At 48.0% G+C, this 17,365-nt stretch overlaps 1 protein-coding gene across 1 annotated transcript; it reads left to right on the forward strand.

Moving 5' to 3' along the window:
* Window positions 1-15,170: 15,170 nt before the first annotated feature.
* Window positions 15,171-15,983, forward strand: LOC309400255 (GTPase IMAP family member 9-like; the record flags this gene model as incomplete). Its single annotated transcript, XM_081968669.1, has 2 exons — window positions 15,171-15,189; window positions 15,322-15,983. The coding sequence occupies 2 exons, from the start codon at window positions 15,171-15,173 to the stop codon at window positions 15,981-15,983; spliced, it is 681 nt and encodes a 226-aa protein (XP_081824795.1).
* Between the last annotated feature and the right edge of the window lie 1,382 nt (window positions 15,984-17,365).

Genomic DNA, 17,365 nt, shown 5'->3' on the forward strand with positions numbered 1-17,365 from the left:
CCTGCTCAGGCAGGAGAGACTTACAGAACTACAGAATAACGGAAGGGACCTTGGCGGTCTTCTAGTTCAGACAAAGAACTGTCCAGTATCTTCTTCTTAAAAATCTCCAGTGATGGAACTTCTGGTAGCCAGCTGTTCCACTGGTTAATTGTCTTCCCTGTTAGGAAGTGTCTCCTGCATTCCAGGTTGCTTCTCTCCTGGATAATAATAATAATAATAATAATAATAATAATAATAATAATAATAATAATAATAATAATAATAATAATAATAATAATAATAATAATAATAATAATAATAATAATAATAATAATAATAATAATAATAAATATTTATTTCTTAGCCGCACCCTCTCCTGAAGGACTCGGGGCGGCGTACAATAAAACATATGAAATAAATATATAGACAAGACATACATATTACAAAAACATATACCAAGACATGTACAAGGAGGAGGTCGGCTAATGAATAAAAACAATAAAATACAATGTTTAGAAACCCCTAAATAATTGAATACAATTAAAATACCCAAATAAAAACCCGTCAGGAGCGATATAGTTAGATCAAAGTTGAGCCAGGCCAGCTACTTGGAATAGGTGGGTCTTGAGCTTTATACGAAAGGAGCGGAGGTCAGAGGTATTCCTAATATCCGGAAGGAGGTCATTCCACAGGGCTGGGCCCGTACAGAGAAGGCTCTACTCCTAGGCGCCGCCCCTCGACACTGTCTGGTGGACGGCACCTGGAGGAGGCCCTCTCTGTGTGAGCGGATTGGTCGCGGGGATGTATGGGGCAGAATACGATCCCGCAAGTAACTAGGTCCTGAGCCATGGAGTGCTTTAAAGATTGTTATCAAAACCTTGAAACGTACCCGATAGACCACAGGAAGCCAGTGCAGCTCGCGCAGGAACGGTGTCACATGGGAGTACCTAGTACTCCCCATAATTACCTGCGCGGCTGCGTTCTGGACCAACTGTAGCCTCCGGGTGCATTTCAAGGGAAGCCCCATGTAGAGAGCGTTACAGTAGTCCAAGCGAGACGTCACCAGCGCATGAGTGACTGTGCGTAAGGCGTCCCGGTCCAGTAGGGGGCGCAATTGGCACACCAGGCGAACCTGGTGGAACGCCCCCCTTGCCACGGCTGTCACATGGTCATCCATGGACAGCCGGGCATCCAGGAGGACGCCCAAATTGCGCGCCCGCTCCACAGGGGCAAGTTGAATGCCCCCGATGGCCAATGATGGAATTAATTGGCTGAACCGGGGAGCCGGTACCCACAGCCACTCCGTCTTGGAGGGGTTGAGTTTGAGTCGGTTGTCATCCATCCAGATCCATACGGCTTCCACACACCGGGACATCACTTCGATGGCCTCGTTGGGGTGGTTCGGGGTGGAAAAGTACAGCTGAGTATCATCAGCGTACAGATGGTATCTCACCCCGAAACCACGGATGATCTCACCCAGCGGCTTCATATATGTGTTGAACAGGAGTGGCGAGAGGACCGACCCCTGTGGTACCCCACAAGTAAGGAGGCGTAGGGTCGACCTCTCCTCCCCTGTCAACACACGCTGCGTCCGGCCAGAAAGGTAGGAGCCGAACCACCGCAAAACGGTGCCCCGGACCCCCAACACCTCCAGCCGGCGCAGCAGGATACCATGGTCGATGGTATCAAAAGCCGCCGAGAGGTCTAATAGGACCAGGATAGAGGAACAACCTCTATCTCTGGCCCTCCAGAGATCATCCACCAACGCGACCAAGGCCGTCTCCGTGCTGTGACCGGGGCGGAAGCCGGACTGGCGCGGGTCTAGATAATCATTTTCCTCCAGATGCCGTGGAAACTGGTAGGCCACCACACTCTCTACAACCTTCGCCAAAAAGGGAAGGTTGGAGACAGGACGATAATTGGCCAGCTCCAAAGGATCCAGGGAAGGCTTCTTGAGCAAGGGTCTCACCACCACCTCTTTCAAGGCGGCCGGGAGAGACCCCTCGCTCAGCGAAGCGTTCACTAGGTCCAGGAGCCAGTCTCGTGTAACCTCCCAGGATGCCAGTACAAGCCAGGAGGGGCACGGGTCCAATAAACATGTGGTGGGTCGCAGTCATCCACGCATTCTGTCCAAATCCTCGATGGCAACCAAGTCAAACTCCTCCCAGGTCGATTCCTCAAGACTCGCCACGGACGTCTCCATTGGACCACTAACAGGGACCCAATCCTTCCGGATTTGAGCGATTTTATCCTGCAGATATTTCCCAAATGGATGAGTTTCCATCCATTGTTTCTCGTCCTGCCTTTGGGTGCTTTGGGGAACAAGTGGACCCCCTCTTCTCTGGGGCAGCCCCTCAAATACTGGAAGACTGCTATGTCCCTCCTAGTCCTTCTTTTCTCTAGACTGGCCAAACCCAAATCCTCCAACTGTTTTTGATATGTTTTAGTCTCCAGGCCTTTGATCCTCTTAGCTGTGACCCTCGCGTGAGTGGGTACAGGCACAATGATGGGGCCCATGCGATGCCATGATACTAGCACCAGAGGGGGGAGTGTGCGCTCCCAGCGATTCTAGAGCCCGCACAATTCTCATATCATCACTACCGCTGGCATGACACAATGCTAACGCTATTGGGGAGTTGTGCTCCTGGCGACACAACATAGCATCTCTGGTGCCCGCATGACCCATGCCAACAGAGATCGGGGAGCTCTGGAGTAAAGTGAGTGTCAGCCCTGCAGTTATATACCTTTTAGGATCTTTAGCCTGCTACACTCTCTTTTATTTCACTGTGCTGTTTCATTAGTGTAGTAGTTGGGAGGGGGAAATAGAAAGGAGAATTGTGGAATGTGTTGTTGTCATTCTTTTCTAGAAGCCCAAGGTCATCTTTTGTCTCCGCACCTCTGCACCTGACCGGAACTAAATGCCAGCGTGGCTGAAGAAGATTGGACCATGTGATGGATTTATGGGTGTGGGGATAAGATCATGAACTTTCAACGGAGTGAAATCCCAGGAAGTTTTCAGAATTGGGATTTCCACAGATGTGCCAACATGTCTGTCTTATTAAATTGGAACTTTAAGGATAGCTCTGCCTTGGACTCTGATTTAATTCTGCATGATATTTGGAACAATGACAGTGAGCGGGCTACTGCATAAGGCAATCTGAGCTACGATTGGTTGCCTTGAGTGAAAAGCAGGTGTCATGCCCCAACATATAACTTTTATACAATGTTGTTGCTCTCTAGCCCCATCAAGTGGCCATGGGGACAATATGCCCTAACATACGATCTTTATATACTGTTGTTGCTCTCTATCCCCATCTAGTGGCCAGAGAGACAAAATACCAAGTATTTTGTTTGAAGCTGATCCAACCCATTTTACCTGTCAGTCCACACTCTCAAACCAAGTGCATGCTGGGAAGCCATCCATTTCCTTTAGCATTTGGAGAAGGCAGAGGCACAAAGAAGAATCCATCTTAATCTGTGGCACGTGATCATCCAAGGACAAACCCACATCCCACACCCAGAGCATCCCTGGTGAGATTTGAATTCCTTGTGTTTATTAATTGTTATGTTCAACAGTAACTCAATACTGTCTATCTTGTACTTGGTTCTTATTGTATGTATCCCTATTTTTCTCATTTTCACCCTATCCTGTTCTTCCAATAAAGCATTCAGATCTACACACATGGTCTGTTTTATTGGAGGATAGGTGGGTTTAGCTGCATGTCGAGCTGCACACAGACTAATGTGTAGTGAGGACAGGACAAGGGGAGTTTCCTGTCTTTATGCCCAGTGTGTCCTGTATGACAGTGGTCCCCAGCCCCCGGCTGTGTATCGATACTGGTCCGCAGCCTATTAGCAACTGGGAGCAAAGTTTCATCTGAGCGTTTCTGGGAACTATGTAGCGTGTGAAACCATCCTCCTCAATGGTGGGATTCAAATTTTTTTACTACCGGTTCTGTGGGCATGGCTTGGTGGGCATGGCAGGGGAAGAATACTGCAAAAACCCCATTTTCTCCCAATCAGATGGGGGCAGGGCCAGTCAGAGGTGGTATTTACTGGTTCTCTGAACTACTCTGAAATTTCTGCTACCAGTTTCCAGGCTGGTCAGAACCTGCTGAATCCCACCTTTGATCCTCCTACCCTCTCTTCCCCGGTCCATGGAGAAATTGTCTTCCATGAAACTGGGCCCCGGTGCCCAAAATATCTCTCTGAGATTTACCTCCTGATGTTCCTGCTGTGTTGATTTACCGAACGATGCTCCTGTTTGCAACTCTTATTGACCATCAAGATATTCATTTACATGAAACCACATTCAGTGTCAGTATCTCTGACTTCATTTGGACTGGCAGCCCAATTCCTTGAGAGAAATCCCCTTCTCCAAACTCTTTACAGGGATGGTCTTCGGGCCATGAACCCAATAGCCCTTTCTTGGAACTGTTTTCAGTATTTATTTTATTTATTTATTTACTGTGCTTCTAGACCGCCCCCTCTCCCAAAAGGGACTCGGGGCGGTGTACAGTCCATGCAAAGAATACATCACAATACAATAAATAGAAAAATTAAATATGTACAGTTAAATATGGAGGAGGTTAAAAATAGAGTTAAAAAGAACTGTACAGTTAGCCAGTATATATAAATATAATTTTAAAACCCCTAAAAATAACATACAAATTAAATTAAAAACAATACCCCTAAAATAACCAGTTAATAATACGTCTACCAGGAGGTAACAGTTGTAATTATGCCAGGCCCGCTAATCGGAACAGGTGAGTCTTCAGTTTTTGCCGGAAGGAGCGGAAGTCCGTGGTGGTTCTGATGTCGGGGGGGGGGGAGGTCATTCCAGAGGGTTGGGCCCATCACAGAGAAGGCCCTACTCCTTGGTGTCGCCCGCTGGCATTGCCTAGTGGACGGCACCAGGAGAAGCCCCTCCCTGTGTGAGCGAATTGGCCACAGGGATGTGTGTGGGAGGATGCGATCCCGCAAGTAACTAGGTCCTGTGCCATGGAGCGCTTTAAAGATGGTAATCAGGACCTTGAAACGCACCCGAAAAACCACAGGCAGCCAGTGCAGCTCGCGCAGGAGGCGGTGGCGAGAAACCTGGGGGAGGGGCTTCAAGAAGGAGTATGCAGTGTCCCCAGCACAACTCATAGAGACATCGGTCAGTCACGGCCTCCTATGGATGGTTCTTGTCTCTTTCAGGTCAGTAGAAGAGTCAGCGACACGCAGGATCCAAGCATGGTCCAGAGAGAAGATGCCCTTGAGACCCCAGCACTGGGCCGCCCCTTCCAGCTGGGGATGCTTTACGACTGTCACAAGGATGCCCTCATCCCAGGTAGGAGCTAGAGAAGTTGATGGGTCTCGGGAGGGATGGAGGGAGGGAGATGGGCACTGCCAGAGATGCACAGGCTCAGCCCAGGGACAGAGTTGAGTTCCTGGGCACATGGCCTGCTAGTAGCGGCTAACTAAGTAAAACCTTCTGGCTGGGAATGCGCATCTGTCCCACCAACACTGCTGTGGGCAAGGCACACAGCAGGACTGGCTTTGACTACCAATCAGAGGGTAGGTTTCCAAACCAAAGTCAGTGAAAGATTTGGAAAATGGTTTAAAAAAGGAGAATCCATACATATGGCTGAAGTGAGGGGTGCAATTGTCAGGTTGTCATCCTGGTGCTTTTCTCAGATGGGGGGAGCAGGTCTGAACAGAGAAGAAGTGTCACGGCAGCCTCCCTCAGTAACCAAGAAAGAAAACACTTAACTCCATGTTTTCAGAATTAAGAGTACTTTTACTGGTTATGAAAAGGTAGCAGCTAAGCAAAGCAAGATCTGAGGCAAAAGCGCGCATAATCATAGATATCAATATGTAACCCAACCCCCTCCCCCTGGTAACCCTCATCCCTTGTCCAATGTGAAAATCCCTCAGGTGTCATGTGGGATCCATCTTCAAAAAACATCATCAGGACAGTTGGCCTTGGTGGGCTCATCCACTCTCTCCAACATGCGCAGTAGATGGTGAGAACAAAACTCCCTATTTTCAATCTCTCCTGTACTTAAAACTTCCCTTCCCAAATACCATGCTCCCCCCCCCACCCCTGTTTCAATGGCATCTGAAAGCAATTGCGAAACAGAGGCTGACAAGAAGACTCTGAAACCCTGATGAAAGACATGGTTTCTCCAGGGAGTCGGAGATAGGCCACGAGAGCAAGATGTGCAGAGCAATTCCCATTCCTCTCTACTCTGTCAAAAGCCTTTTGACTTTGCTGTATTTTGCAAAATGGGAAGCTTTTATGGGGATGGCTGGACAAAACAAATGAAGGAACCTTCTAAGGGAAGTGATGTCTCCTTTGTCCCATTTTGCTGGAGGTCCTCTGTCCAGCTATAGGTGTTTTGGAAGATGGTGTTCAATTCATGTCTCTGTTTTCTTCTGTTCCATGCAGGAGTCACCCTTTGGGATTACAGTTCTCTTCAGAAGGACCTGACCATCAAACCTCAGCCCAAGACAGAATCAGAAATCATTGCATCTGACAGCATTGATGACAAGGCCTCCGCCCTGGACATCTCAGCCTCCCTCAAGGCCAGTTTCCTTGGAGGGCTGGTTGAAGTAGGAGGGTCAGCCAAGTATCTTCATGACACCAAGAAGTCCAAGAAACAGGCCAGAGTCACCGTCCAGTACAAAACCACCACCAAGTATGAACAGCTGACAATGAGCCACCTGGGAATCCAGAATGTCTCTTATCCAGCCGTCTTTGAGCAGGGCACAGCCACCCATGTGGTCACCGCCATCCTCTACGGAGCCCAGGCTTTCTTCGTCTTTGACCGAGAAGTTTCTTCAACAGAAATGGTGAAAAATATTCAAGGAAGTCTACAGCATACAGTCAAGAAACTGATATCCATCACGGGAGAAGCAGAGGTCAAATTAACTGAGGAGGAGAAAGAGAATGCTCTGCGCTTTAGTTGCAAGTTCCACGGAGACTTTTCTTTGGAGAAAAATCCAGTGACTTTGCAAGATGCCATCACAGCTTATGAAACTCTACCAAAATTGTTAGGGGAACATGGGGAGAAGGCTGTGCCTATGAGGGTCTGGCTCTACCCGCTGACCAAGCTGGACACCAGAGCTGCTAAGATAGTCCGTGAAATCAGCCTAATGTTGATCTTTGATGCCGAAAGGATCTTGGAGGAACTCAATGAAATCCAGATGCAAAGCAACGATCTAGCCAAGAATCCCATTGCTGAGACCTTCCCAGAGATCAAGAAGAAGATCCAGCAGTTCAAAAATCTGTGCAAGCAACATAGGCAGATTTTCCAGAAACAGCTGGCCAGAATGTTGCCTTGCATCCGGGGAGGAGGAAAGGAGGAAGGGACTCTAGGGGACCTCTTGATGTCCGTCAAACAGTCACCCTTCAACAGCCAAAGACTCTGTGAATTTCTAAACACCAAAAAAAGAGAAATTAACTTTATCAAATCTTATCTGATTATTCTAAATAATATGGAAGTGATCTCAACTCAGAACAAGCTGGAAGAAATAGTTCTAGACCCCCAGAATGGATATGTGGTTTCCTTTATATTCACCTCTTTATATAAAAAGGAGCCATTTCTGTTGAGCTTACAGGACTGGCTTCAGGAGCAATTCTTGCAAGAATCAGCTAAGGCCACAAGATCCACTCTTGGGCAGGAGGAAGACATGGCCTGGTTTGAGGACAAAAAGTGGACCCGCAATGCTCGCCAAGCTGCCAAATCCATCAAGGACTATTTCAGTATCAACCAACCCAATGAGAAGGTCCGCTTTGTTGTGGCCTCACTCCCAGATGTGGACATTCTAGGACCCTCAATATACCTTTACGAAGATGGAGAGCTAGTCAGCAAGAACTTTGAGTTGCCCTCAAAACCTCTCCCTTTCCTGATCAGTGAACTGAGACATGACAGCATTCAGCTGAAGTTTCAGCCAGCCAAATATGGAAAGGCTTCAATCTCCAACTATGTGGTAGAGTACAAGGTTGCAGGGGAAGAAAAATGGAATACTGTGAGGACAGAGGATGCCAGGGAGATGTTCCTGCTGAAAGATCTGCCTCCAGACACAGAGTACCAGTTCAAGTATGCTGCTTGTTGCAACGTAGGCCATAGTAAATCCAGTGACCTGAGCCCGCCCATAAAGACCCTTCCCACCAGCCCTCCTGAGAAATTGAGAATGGTCATTGCGGCATCTTCTGTCATCTCTGTGGCCTGGATGAGTCCCAGCATCGTTGCCTCAGGAATTGTGGTCAAGGAGTACAAAGTGGAGTACAGAACAGTGGAGGCTGGAGTTGGGAAGGACCAATGGACTGAAAAAAGGACTGGGAGAAAAGCAGAGTTTTACCCTATTGAAGGTTTGCAGCCCCAAACAGCATTCAGAATACGGGTGTCGGCCGTGTGTGACAGTGGAGCTCTGAGTGTCCCCAGTGAGGAGGTGGAGGTCTCCACATCACTGGAGGAAGAAGATGCAGACAACATAGCTCGCCAGTTCCTTCAGAAAAGCTCCCTGGTGGAGGAAAGACAGCCCTTAGTCTTTGCCCTTCCTCTGGAGAAAGTCCCCTCAGATGCCTCCACCTCTTCTCTCTTGTACCAGCTTGGAAAGGAGAACCTGGAAGTGCCCAACAAAGTGATCCTGGTGATGGGAGCTTCAGGGTATGGGAAAACCAATCTGATCAACGCGATGATCAATTATATTCTGGGTGTCCAGTGGGAAGACAATTTCAGATTCAAACTCATTCATGAAACCACCCAGAGAAGCAAAGCTGGAAGCAGGATGTCTGAAGTCACAGCCTACGTGGTAAACCATCAGAAGGGCTTCCGAATTCCCTATTCTCTCACAATAATTGACACTCCAGGATTTGGAGGCGCAAGAGACACAGAGCAAGACAAACTCTTTGATGATAAGCTCCTGGAGTTTTTCTCCACCCCAGGGGTCAATGACCGTATTGATGCCATCTGCTTAGTGGCCCAGGCCTTCCTTGCCCCTCCAACTCATGCCCAGAAATGCATCTTTGATTCCATGCTCTCCATGTTGGGAAGAGATGTAAAGGATAATGTCCAACTCCTGATCACCTTTGCGGATGGGGAGACCCCACCTGTCCTGGAGGCCCTCAAGGAGGCTGACCTTCCGTGTACTCAGGATGAGTCAGGAATCCCTCTGCACTTCAGATTCAACCATTCAGCCCTCTTTGCTCCCCAAGAATACGGAGGAAGCCACAATGCTGCTTTTGAAATGTTCTGGAAAATAAACACTGACAGCTTGAAGAATTTCTTAGACTCATTAAAGATGGTGGAGACCACGAGTTTAACCTTGACCATGGAGATCCTCAAGAAACATCAGGAGCTGGAAGCTGCTCGTAGGAGACCTCCGCCTCCTAAGATTGAGCAATTGCACCCAAATAGTTTCCAGATCAGTATTGATCCGGCAGCCATCAGGAAGCCTTCAGTCTCCAGTTACCAGGTGGAATATCGGATTGCAGAAGATAATTGGAAAAGTCTCATTGCAAAAAACCCTAACGATCAATTCACCGTGGAAGATGTCCACCTAAATCTTCAGTACCAATTCCGATGTGCAGCTGTGACTCCAGTGGGGCTCGGTCAATGGAGCGAGGCAATCACTTGCATATGTCCTATGGGGAGGCTTGCTGAGGTAACTTGAGAGGGGGAGGAGGAGGAGGAGGAGGAGGAGGAGGGGAAAGGAGGAGGAGGGGAAAGGAGGAGGTACGAGAAGAATAGCCTGATACCAGTTGTAGGTACTCCATCTCTGGAGATTTTTTAGAAAAGACTGAACAGCTACTTGTGTGAAATGATATAGCGGTTCCTGCTTGAGCAGGGGGTTAGACAGGAAGACCCCCCCCAAAGTCCCCCGCTCCCCACTCAGGGAGAAGAGCCATGGGGCAGGGGGGGTTCCTGAGAAGTCCAAGAGAACAGGGTCCCTTCAAGCACGGAGCTGGCTATGGGGAGCTGCCAGCCACTTCTGACATCAACGCCCCCTGTTCCTGAAACCCCCAAATTGCAGGGTCCCAAGAATTGAAGGGCTGCATAGAAAGGAGGGTGTCATGGGGGGAAAGGATCAGATGGGTCAGCCTTGAGGGCAGTGAGGAGGGGGTGGCCCTTCTTAGCCCCCCTCCAATTTGTTAAAGAGTGGGCTGAGGGAAGAGGCAGGTCGCGTCAATAGCCAAAACAGTTCTTTATTTTCAGTCAGATACACGAGAAAAAAAGCAGCTGCCTTCCTGGTAGCTCCCTCTTTGAAAGGGAGCTGTTTCCCACTTGGAAATTGGACCAATGGGGGGAATGTTACGTATGTTACTCTTTTTTACCTACATAACACCCCTCCCCTCCTGGAAGGAGCGCTGACCAATCATCATGCTTAACTTCCCTACTCGCTCAAGTAGGTGGGTCTTTGGAGTGTGCGACCCGACCTGCGTGGTTCGTTTGATTGACCAGCGGTGGCCTGAACAGTCAGGTCTGCTGCCTCTCCGGAGTCGACCAGAGGAATGGTCTACAACTCGCTATGGGGCGTGGCCGACTCCACTGGGACTGGTCCCCGAGAACCTTTTGCTGGATGCTTGCTTCTTTGGGTGAGTGTGTGCGTTCCTGCTGTGGGCTTGAGATTAGTGTCAGTGTGTTTCTGTTTTGGTTTTCCGAACCTTCTGAACGTTCTGAGTTTGAGGTAGGGCCTGCAATTGTTAGTGCTGGTTTGTCCCCCTTTTGTTTTAGGGTAGAGTGTCCCCAGCGTCCCCAGAGATGGTCAATATGCCTCCTCCAGACCGTACCGTAATGGTTTGTCCCCCTTTTGTTTTAGGGTAGAGTGTCCCCAGCATCCCCAGAGATGGTCAATATGCCTCCTCCAGGCCGTACCGTAATGGTTTGTCCCCCTTTTGTTTTAGGGTAGAGTGTCCCCAGCATCCCCAGAGATGGTCAATATGCCTCCTCCAGGCCGTACCGTAATCTAATTCCACTCGGTATGATCAGGGCCCAGTTACATTGACTATTTTTGTCAGAACCCAGGTTTTGCCCCCAGTATAACTTCGGACATAGACTAAGTCCCCCACCCCATACCTCTAAGTCCCCCACCCCATACCTCTAAGTCCCCCACCCCATACCTCTAAGTCCCCCACCCCATACCTCTAAGTCCCCCACCCCATACCTGGGGTGGGTTATTGAGTCAGGGGCTGCTTCAGCATTATAGCTGGGATGCAACCTGTCCAATTGGGATCTTAGTTTACTGCCCATTAGTAACTCTGCTGGGCTACGGTTTGTGGTGGCATTAGGGGCTATGAGTTGTGCCAGTAGAAATGTATCAGTGTTACCTGGACAGTTCCCTGGGGCCCATTTGGTCCAGCGCCTCTTTTGTTGATCTAAACATTCGTTCTGCTTGGCCATTAGTGGCTGGATGAAACGGTGCTGACAATGCATGTCGGATTCCTTGCCCCGCTAAGAATATTTCAAATGTATTTACGGTGAATTGGGGCCCATTGTCCATATGTCTGGAAAACAATGGGTTGTGAATAATCTCTGCAACACTTTAATGACCGCTTCTGCTGTGGTAGTGGATATGATTATCACTTCAAGCCACTTTGAATACGTGTCTACCACTATGAGGAATGTTTAGCTCTATACTGGTCCTGCAAAGTCAATGTGTATCCTGGACCATTTGGATTCTGGGGTTTCCCATTCCTGTGTGGGTGCCTTGGGTGGAGCTGGCCTGGACTCCTGGCAAGGCCAGCATATAGCAATCCATTCCTCTATGTCCTTATCCATGCCCGGCCACCAAAAATGACTCTTGGCTAATGCCTTCATTTTGACGATGCCTGGATGACTCCCTTCTAATAACCAGTTCCCTCATGTATAGTGGTATCACGACTCTCTCTCACCAGACAATTCAAGTTGACAAGTCTTAAACGGTTTGAACTCCCTCCCCACTGATTCCTCCGGCCACCCTCTCCACCCCCAGTTCAAAATTCATGCCAAAGTTTTGTCTTTGGCTGAATGTCTCGCGATCTCAACTGATGTGACAGGGCGAGTGTCCAAATCATCAATCATGAGGATGGGTGTGACTTGGGCTGGGTCTTCAATGAAGCCTGGCAGTGGGCACCAGCTGAGGCCACTGGTGTGGTGGGTGGCTTTGCCTGGCCGTGGAGCAGGCGATATTGGTAGGCTGCCAGGAAGAGGTAGGCTGCCTGTCATACATGGAGACAGTATGTTTGGGATTGGTCGGTCCACTCAACTTTTAGATAGTGTTTTAGAATAAAAAGCAATTGGTGCTTCATTGCCATTTGGCATCCGATGGCTGAGGACAGCTCCTATGCCAAATGGGAAGGTGTTGCATATTAATATAAGGGGAAGAGTCTCAGTTTATAGCACCAGGATGCTTTTAGAGGTTAAGAGTTCCTTTACCACCCTGAATGCAAATGCTTCTTTGTGTCCCCAGGTCCAATTTGCTTTTTTATTGAGTAATCTATGTAGTGGTTCGGCAACTGTCACCTTCTGTGGCAGGAAATGCTGTAAAAGTTTAAAAGGCCTAGGAATGCCTGGAAGTCTGTTTGATTCTTTGGGGTAGGGGCTTCCTTAATAGCTTTGAGTTTGCTATTGGTAGGGTGAATGCCCGACACATCAATTAAATGTCCTAAAAATTCGACTTGTGGGACACTTTGGCATTTTTCTTTTTTTAACGTTAAGTTCGACTTCTTGAAACTGACTTAGAACTATCCTTAACCGATGAATTAATTGTTCTTTGTTGTTTGTGGACATGAGAACATTGTCAAAGTAGGGCACCACCCCGGGAATGCCGAGGAGGAGGCGTTCTATTATGCTTTGGAACAGTCAAGGCGCCACGTTCACCCTGAATTGCAATCGGCAGCATTTAAATGCTTCTCTATGGGTTACAATGGTTTGTGCTCCTGCAGTGGCATCATCCACAGGCAATTGTTGATATGCCTGGGCTAGGTCAATTTTGACAAAAGTTTTGCCTTTTTCCAAAACAATTCAACAAATGCTGCACAACAGGCACAGGATAAGCACTGTGTTGCAATGCCTTAGTTATTGTGCATTTATAGTCCACACAGATGCGGATTGAGCCATCTGGCTTGATCGGCATGACGATCCGTGTCTCCCACTGAGCGTAATCAACCAGCTCCAAAACCCCTTGGGCAATTAGTTTGTCTAATTGTTCATCTATTTTGGGCCAGAGAGCAAAAGGAACCCTTCATAGTTTTATTCTGACAGGGGTAACTTTGGGGTATAGATTGAAAGAGATATGGGTTTCCTTACACTTGCCTAGACTCCCATCAAAGACATCCCCAAATTCGGTTAGCAGCTTCTCAAAGTCGCCTCCTTGTACAGCATGGATGCCGGTCATTCCCAACCGCGGGGGTCTGAACCATTCTACCCACAACAGGCTGGGTCGGTTTCTATCCACAATGTCAGCTGCAATGGTCCACTGAACTCTTTAAATTTTACTTGGACTGATGCTCTTCCAAGAATGGGAATCCCTTTCTCTTGATAGTCATTTAATATTCACTGTGGCTTTAGGTGTTTCTTCTCCATTTGTGGGGTTAGTTCCTTAATTTTCTGCCAGGACATGATGGCGAAAACTGATCCAGTGTCCACTTCCATGTTACGTGGGGACCCCTCAATGTGGATCGTAACATGGAATTTCTCTGCAGTACAATCATCAGATTTCCCCATGGTTGTTGGGTGGCTCTCCCTTGTTTCTGGGTAGTGGCTCTCGCTTCACTGATCTCTCTGCCTCGGTGCGTTTCAGAACCCTGGTTGTGGGGCAAACAGCCATGTTGTGGAAACTGGATATCTCTGGTGGAAGGAACATGGCTGTAATGCTTGGCAAGCCTCTGCTATGTGTCCCTTCCATTGGCATCACTGGCATGTGGCATCTTTAAACTTACACGCCGATCTGGAATGGTTTCCCTCATACCCGGCACACCAGAATTGTTTATTCCCCACTTCCAAATGTCCTACCTTCCTTTCGGAAGTTATGTGATGAATTTCATCTTCCCCATTGGTGGTTTCTTCGGATCCTGTATTCTCTTGTTGCCCAGCAGCCGCTCTGCATGCCAAATGCACACTACTTGATTTCCTGATGGTTGCTGTGGATTTATCAGAGGATTTGGCTGTCCGTGCTTTGGAGATATCCAAAGGGCACCTGCATAAACAACCCATCTTATCTCTTTGCAAGCTAAAACCTTTGAAGTGCAAGGTCAAAATGATCAAAGAAAAGAGAGAAAAAAATATTTCCAGAACTCAGCCTCCAACCTCCAAGTGGCAGTGTAACTTCTTTTCCCTCTGATGTTACTGTTCTCTTTATATTCCTTTTATACCCTTTTTATATTCCAAGCTTAAAAGAAACAAGGCTCTTAAATGGAACAAAATAAAAAGAAAAAAAATCCCCATCCAAGCCAGTATTGTGAAAAAAAAAGATTTAATCCATAGGTTAAAAAAAAGTAGTAGAAGAAAACCCAATACTTTCACTTTAAAAAGTAGGAAGTGTTTGCAAAATTTCCATCCATAGAAGACAATTTTAAAAAAGGATAACACAATGTCCAAAATAGCTTAAATTCTCCGCTTCTTTTCTTTTCTTTTCTTTTCTTTTCTTTTCTTTACAAGTTTAATTTAGTTTTAATCTTTTTTGGGCAGTCTCTTTTGTAAAAATAAAATTTCCTCACCAGATGGACACACTTTCTCTTTCTGCTTTCCCCCAGTTGTGGAGCTGTCCCGATTTCAGCAGCTTGGGGCTGGGCTTCTATCGCCAGCTAAAAGAGATTCTCTTGGATCAATCAGGGACTTTGCGATATCGCTGAAATCAGCAAGACGTTCTCTTCCCTGTCACCGTCTCTTTGGGACAGTTAGGTCCAGATGGACCACTCAGCAAGATCACACGTCCGTATCATCACGACGTCAGCTCCTTCTCCATAACTCCATATTTTAAAGGGAGCTGTCTAGGCAGGTCAGCCACTGACAGTCCTCCAATTTCCCTCCTGGAAATTGGACCAATGGGTGGAGCGTTACATATGTTACTCTCTTTTACAAACGCAACACATTTCCTCCCTGTATCTTCTGAGGGAAGGGAGTTCTTGTCAACCTCCCTGCAAGGAGGCCTCTCCTTTGGCTGATTTGGTTTTGCTTTTCATGCAGAAATCTCGGATTTTGTGCTGTGCGACTGGTCTGGAGATGCCTGGAAGCATTCAAGGTAAAGACTTGAACCCTGGGGGTAGGTGGGTGGAGGGGGTGGAAGTTACTGTCTTGGGTGGAGGGAGAAGCTATGATGGCCATACACTGCTGACCAGTCCCCTTCTTCTCTCCTCTCCCCTTTGGGTTGCAGGGCCTGAACGGAGGATCATCCTGGTGGGCAAATGGGGAAATGGGAAAAGTGCAACAGGAAACACAATCCTGGGAAGCAAAGTCTTTGAGTTTGGGCTGTCATCTCGGTCAGTAACAGAAGCATGCCAGAAGGAGGAGACGCAGCTGAAGGGCAGGAAGGTTGTGGTTGTTGATACGCCTGGCTTTTTCCATACCCATCGTCCAGACAAGGATACTGCTGCAGAAGTGAGCAAGAGTGTGAGGTTTTGCTCCCCGGGTCCCCACGTGATTCTGCAGGTGACTCATCCTTTGCGTTGCTCCCAGGAGATCTACGTGGCTCAGCTGATCAAAGAGGTTTTTGGCCCTAAAGCCAATGATTACACAATCCTCTTGTTCACCTGCAAAGAGGGCCTGGAAGGTCGATCTCTAGAAAATTTTATATCTTCCAGAGATAAAAAACTGAGGAAATATGTTGCTGAATGTGGGAACCGAATATTGGTTTTCAACAACGAGGCTGAAGGGAAAGAACGAGAGGCTCAGGTGGCCGAACTGATGACCATGATTGATGATCTGGTCCGCAAGAACAGAAATGCTCCTTGTTACACCGAAGACATGATGAAAGTCAACAAAAGACACGATTTCTTATTGTTTCCTTTTTCATCAGAGACGAGAAAGTCTCTCTAATTGAGCCTCTGCTCCCAAGTTGGCAGCTCTGCCAAAGGCCACTCTCAAGCTTCAAAGGGCGATTTTGCTCTCGCAGCTATTATCGCTTCTCAGCTCCCAACGAATTATTGGCCGTGGGTGGGTGGGGGGGATAGAATTGAGGTTTCAGCCATCAGGATGCCAGCCGTGAGTATCTATAGATACTTTCAAAGACATGATGTAAGGAATACTCTACTCCTAGTATGGGAAAAAGTTAAAGCCAAACATTATATGAAAATACCAGCCTGGCTTTCAACAATGGAAGCACTGATACATCCGATGGTGATAAGCTTGGGAAAAATTGTAACATATAAAGATATTTTAAATGAAAAAGGGGAACTTAAAACTAAACAGGAATTGCCGAATCAGGGGTGGGCTGCTGGGGGTTTGCAGGGGTTCAGAAGAACCTCTAGCTAAGATTCTGTGCAGTTTGGAGAACCAACAAATCCCACTCCTGGCTGGCCCCACCCTCCCCTCCCCTCCCCTCCCAGGAGTCCCCACACGGCCCATTTTGGATGCAGGTAAGTGCAGGGCATGCACGGAGGCTCCGGGAGGGCAAAAAACGGGGCTACCAGAAGTTCAGGAAGGCTGGAAGGGGGCCCAGGGAGGCCGTTTTCACCCTTCTGGAGGCTCAGAAAAAGCCCCTGTAGCAGGGGTGAAATCTAGCAGGTTCTGGAGAACCATAGTGAGAATTTTGAGTACCGTATTTTTCAGAGTATAAAACGCACCCTTTCCCCTCAAAAAACAGGGTGAAAATCTGCCTCTTATACACTGAATACAGCATATTTGGCCCCCATGAAACCCCGCCCCCTTCACCAAAATGGCAGTGCATAGCCTTCAGGAGGCTTCCAGTCCGCTCCTGGGGGCTGCGGAGGGCAGAAATGAGCGAAAAACGTGCCATTTTTGCTTGTTTTTGCCCCCCAGCCCCCAGGAACAATCTATAAGCCTCCTAAAGTCTATGCATGCCCTTTCTGTTTGACAAAAACAGGCCCATTTTCGCAAAAAAACCCAGGCAGTTTTTGGGAGGTCTGCAGAGTGCAAAAATGTTTTTTAAAATTTGCCTCTTCAAAATCTTGGTGCATCTTAAACTCCGAAAAATACCGTAGTTCGATGAACCGCCAAATGCCACCTCTGGCTGTCCCCAAAGTAGGGTGGGAATGGAGATTTTGCAGTATCCTTCCCCTGCCACACCCACCAAGCAACACCACACCCACCAAGCCACGCCCACAGAACTGGAAATAATTTTTTTTTGAATTTCAGCCTCCGAGGGCAAACACACCCCTCCCCCCGCTGTGGTTCAGGAGGCCGACTAGGCCACGCCCACCATGGCTACGCCCAGCTTGCAACCGGGCAGAGAACCCCTT

The sequence above is a fragment of the Natrix helvetica genome (genome assembly GCF_964273705.1).
Source record: "Natrix helvetica genome assembly, chromosome: W".
NCBI lineage: Eukaryota > Metazoa > Chordata > Lepidosauria > Squamata > Natricidae > Natrix > Natrix helvetica.